General features: G+C 42.0%; 1 protein-coding gene across 1 annotated transcript in view; it reads right to left on the bottom strand.

Moving 5' to 3' along the window:
• The window catches only part of gsg1l (gsg1-like), a 79828-nt gene extending 79131 nt beyond the window's left edge, over positions 1-697 (bottom strand). The window contains exon 1 of the mRNA XM_032537517.1: positions 31-697. Within this exon, the coding sequence (XP_032393408.1) occupies positions 31-367 (337 nt within the window). The 5' untranslated portion in view covers positions 368-697. The remainder of the gene's footprint in view (positions 1-30) is intronic.
• Positions 698-4262: the final 3565 nt, after the last annotated feature.

The raw sequence follows: 4262 nt of genomic DNA on the forward strand, positions 1-4262 counted from the left end.
GGCTAACAACCGCTGGACTCATGTGCCCACCTGCCTCGTGGATGTTCTCCTCGCAGGAGTACCAGATGCCGGTGTGGAAGCGGCGGAAGAGGAAGCGGTCGTCCCCGGTCTCCCAGCTGTAGTGCACCTTGTTCTGGTCCGTCTCGTTCACGCCGTAGTCGATGCAGTTGTGGCGCCGCTGCTTGCTGCAGTTGGGCTTGGGGACGCGCTGGGTGCCCTCGCACCAATACGTGGTGATGAAGGCGGTGGTGGAGAAGAACAGGGCCACCAGGTTCAGACCCACCGACAGCAGCGCGCGACACTTCCGCGTCGTCTTCATGGTCTCGATTCGAGCAACCGCGTCCCCGCAGGCAGCGAGAAAGTTCATCCGAGGAGGAAGAGGCAGGAGGCGGTCAGAGGAGGAGGAAGAGGAGGAGGAGGAGGAGGAGAGGCATGGCGGGGCCGCCGAGACGCACAGAGGAATTACGCGCCGCTCTGCCCCTTTTCTCCTTTCTTTGTGTTAGTTCGTCCTCAGAGCGGAGAGAAGTGACAGGTGGTCCGGACTCCCCGAGAGAAAACCGTAAAGGATAAATCTTCCATCTACTTCAGCATCACCTCCCAGACCTCCAGCTCTACACAACACCGCTCACTTGGAGAGAGCAGGACGCTCACTGAGGAAACTCTCTGTCTCCGTCTCTCTTTCTCTCTGTATCTCTCTGTTTCTCTCTCTCTCTCTCTCTCTCTCTCTCTCGGTTTCTCGTGCGTCATCACTGTGACCATACTCTTATTTTTCTCTCTAAATGACACGCAGAGCTGCTACGTACATCTATAATTATCATTAACGCTGTATTTTATTTTATATAAAAATACCCCCAGATAAATGTCACCTTCAGAATATCTAGTTTTTTGAGACAAACGGAATGTAAAGACGACAAAGAAAAGCGAATTTATAAATGTTTTACATGAAAAATGATTAAACCGATTTACTGTCGACTAATCAACTAATAATCTAGTTCTACTTATTTTAACAGTAGAAAATGCCTTAGAAGTGTGTGTCACACAGTGACCAACCCAGTCTCACCCATAAGTGTCCAAGTTTGCAGTAATGCTAAGGGAGACCGGTGTGTTTATGGATTATAACCATAGACTGTGTGTATATATATATAAATATATATATATATCGGCGTCCTTGAGTGCCATGAAAGGCGTCTTTAAATAAAATGTATTATTATTATTATTATATATATATATATATATATATATATATATATATATATATATATATATATATATATCAATTAATATAACACTATCGGCCCCTGAGCTTAGACATGTAAACGTCCTGTCAAGACACTCAAACTGAAAAAGTCTCAAAGAGTAGAGTCTACTTTAGTCATTTTCCACATCCTTGAGGTCCTTTGGCGTCTCTTTGTGATCGTTTTGGGTTATCAAATTGATATAATGATACGTAATCGTATGTACAGCTGCAGGTGGTTTATTAGAAGGACAGAAACTTTTCATAATGCCTTATCAACATTTATAACAACACCAGCCAAATAGATTTTTCCCAACGTGACAAACCAAAAGTTATTCTCATTAATCTGATTATAAATGATCAATAAAGAATATGCCTTTATTACAACGTATACAGTAATCCCTTTATAAAGTACTACCACAAATCCACTAAAGTTAATCATTTTTCCTGCAAACTAAGTAACACGAGACATTACACAACACTTTGCTGGAAGAAAAAGCAACATGAATCTTGTCAGCTTTCATCTCTTAATGTTTATTGCATCATATTTCAGCTGCTTTACATCCTGAAAAAAAGTGTTTTTCGTAACAGTCGTCATCATAATCTAATTTGCTGAATGCTGAAACACACATACTAATAATAGTAATGCACAAAAGAAGGCCTCTGCTGGACACTAGCCGGGCTTTCTACTTGATGCCTTGTTTTATGAATATTTACTGTAATATACAATAAAACAGCCGAGACTTAAGCTCCATTACATTAATCAAATGGTGACAAATCTCCCACAGAACAAGGATGATAAACATATTTCTAGTTATTAGGGAAACCCCCGGTCCAATATGACAGATGTATAAATCTGCTCTGATGGAACACACCTCTCTGTTATTTGTTTTTCCACGTGTGACACGCTGGAAGAACACGTAGAAACGGCCAGGCCCCTTTTATCGATCAGTCAGCAGAGAGCTCACATCTCCAGGCATGAAAATCACCAGCGACAAGGCCGAGCCGCCCACTGCACCCATCCATCACCTCTCATTTTATGGCACCCACCTCCAGATCAATGCAGCTTGTCTGTGCGTGTGTGTGTGTGTGTGTGTGTGTTGTGTGTTGTGTGTGTGTGTCTGTGTGTGCTTGTGTGAGTGATTCAGAGTGACAAAGCACTTCAGGAGTCAATAAACAGAGCAGAAAACGGTGCGTTGATAAATGTGTGATAATGCTGTTGGATTTATCTGCAGTCAAACACTTAAAATATTAACACACACACATACACACTATACAGTATATACATCAAGTGAAATATTTTTTGGTTTCAGAGAACACCTAACCCTCTGGATCACAGCATTTAGGAGCGTTTGGTCTTTTGTCCATGCTGTATTAGATTCAGTTAGATTCAGAGTGTAGGTACTGAGACAATGAGATGCAGTCAAGGCATCCAACCAGAAGTGCAAAAAGCAAATCAGTGCAGAGTAATGTACAGAGAATAAAATACGGAATACATAGAATGTAGAACAAAAACAAAGGTCTACATTGTAGGCAGTGCAGGTATGTTGTAAAAGTGATTGAAACAAGCAATAAACACTATATAATAACGTAATAAAATGTTAATTATTGGTTTCAGTTCGCTCAAAACAAAACACAAGGAACTAAAATCGGGAAAGGGGTCCATTAGTGCCTCATATTTTCTTTCAAATCGATCAAATGCATATAAAAAACATCTTAAATTATAGATTAAGATCTTCTTAATCACATACACACCAAATTACGCCACCTTGTTAAAGGTTATAGGGGAAGATTTTGGTTTTCTGTTAAATGTTAAAAAGCTGTAGACGTCTTGTTCTGTGCTTCAAGTCCCTGCAGCAGACCTCCGTCCTTCCTTTCTATTAACCGAGAGCGTGCAAACAACACAAATTATGTGGATAAGCTGCATGCAATTACAGTAGTTGCCTATAAACGCAATTTATAGAAAACCGGATTTCCCGCCGGCCCCCCCCCCTCCACCCGCTGTGAGGGTCCAACATGTTCTGCTGCTTCATGCCTTCTACTACTTACATTTTGGATAACATTATTTTCCCATTTTCTCAGATTGCAGGAACACACTTTTATTTAATGACAGGAAATCCAAAAAAAGGACACTCCAAAACAATACAGGCTTTGAATTTCACATTTCACGTGTTTCTGGTGTATTTCTGGCTGTGTTCCAACATCCACCTGCATGTTTTCCTCACTCGTACTGCACGCCACAATGTCATTGAGCTGCCAATAGTGTGATCAAATATAACATATGAAATACATTCGAGTTAGAATACAACAATCAGACTATCCCCTTAACAAACACATCCAATCAAATCCTTTATTTAAGTTGGTTTCTACTGTTACGTCAGCATATCATTTGTGAGCTTTAAAGCTAAAACAGAGCCGTGAGTCACTGTGTCTGCTTGACGGTAAAATCCCCTTTTCTGGCTTGAAAACACACAAATACACACACACCTCTGCACACACACACACACACATATTTTTTGCTGTGTTGTTGGATAGATGCCCCGGACAAGATTTCCCATTGGATATATGGGACCATCTGTGGGTTCGCCCCAGCTTTGTTTTCCGTCTGAATAAAATCCAGTAGATCACGAGGCGCGAGTTAACACAGCTTTGTGCAGCAGCAGCCTGTCACACGATCCACCCCGGGCACAGAGCAGCCCTGCAACACACCACTGCTAACCTAGCTTCATGTGCGTACTCCAGAACAACAAACTTCAAGCACCTCTCAGTCTTCAGGCTTTGTTTTGTACAGAATGTTCTGCTGATTTACTTTTGGCCGGGTCCCTTTTTTGCTCCTCTTTGCCGAGTTGTTTGCCTTTTGCAGGAAACAAAGGCAGATTTTCAGCCTGACAAAGTCATCAGGCTGAAATATGGTTGTTGCAGCTGCTTCCCTGCCCACTGATGTATAGTGCAGAGGAAGATTTAAAGGAAAACCAACAACAATCCATCTTTAAGGGTAAAAACCCTCCTCCGCTGTTGTCTCCAGGTG

Source organism: Etheostoma spectabile, chromosome 15, assembly GCF_008692095.1.
Source record: "Etheostoma spectabile isolate EspeVRDwgs_2016 chromosome 15, UIUC_Espe_1.0, whole genome shotgun sequence".
NCBI classification, from domain to species: domain Eukaryota; kingdom Metazoa; phylum Chordata; class Actinopteri; order Perciformes; family Percidae; genus Etheostoma; species Etheostoma spectabile.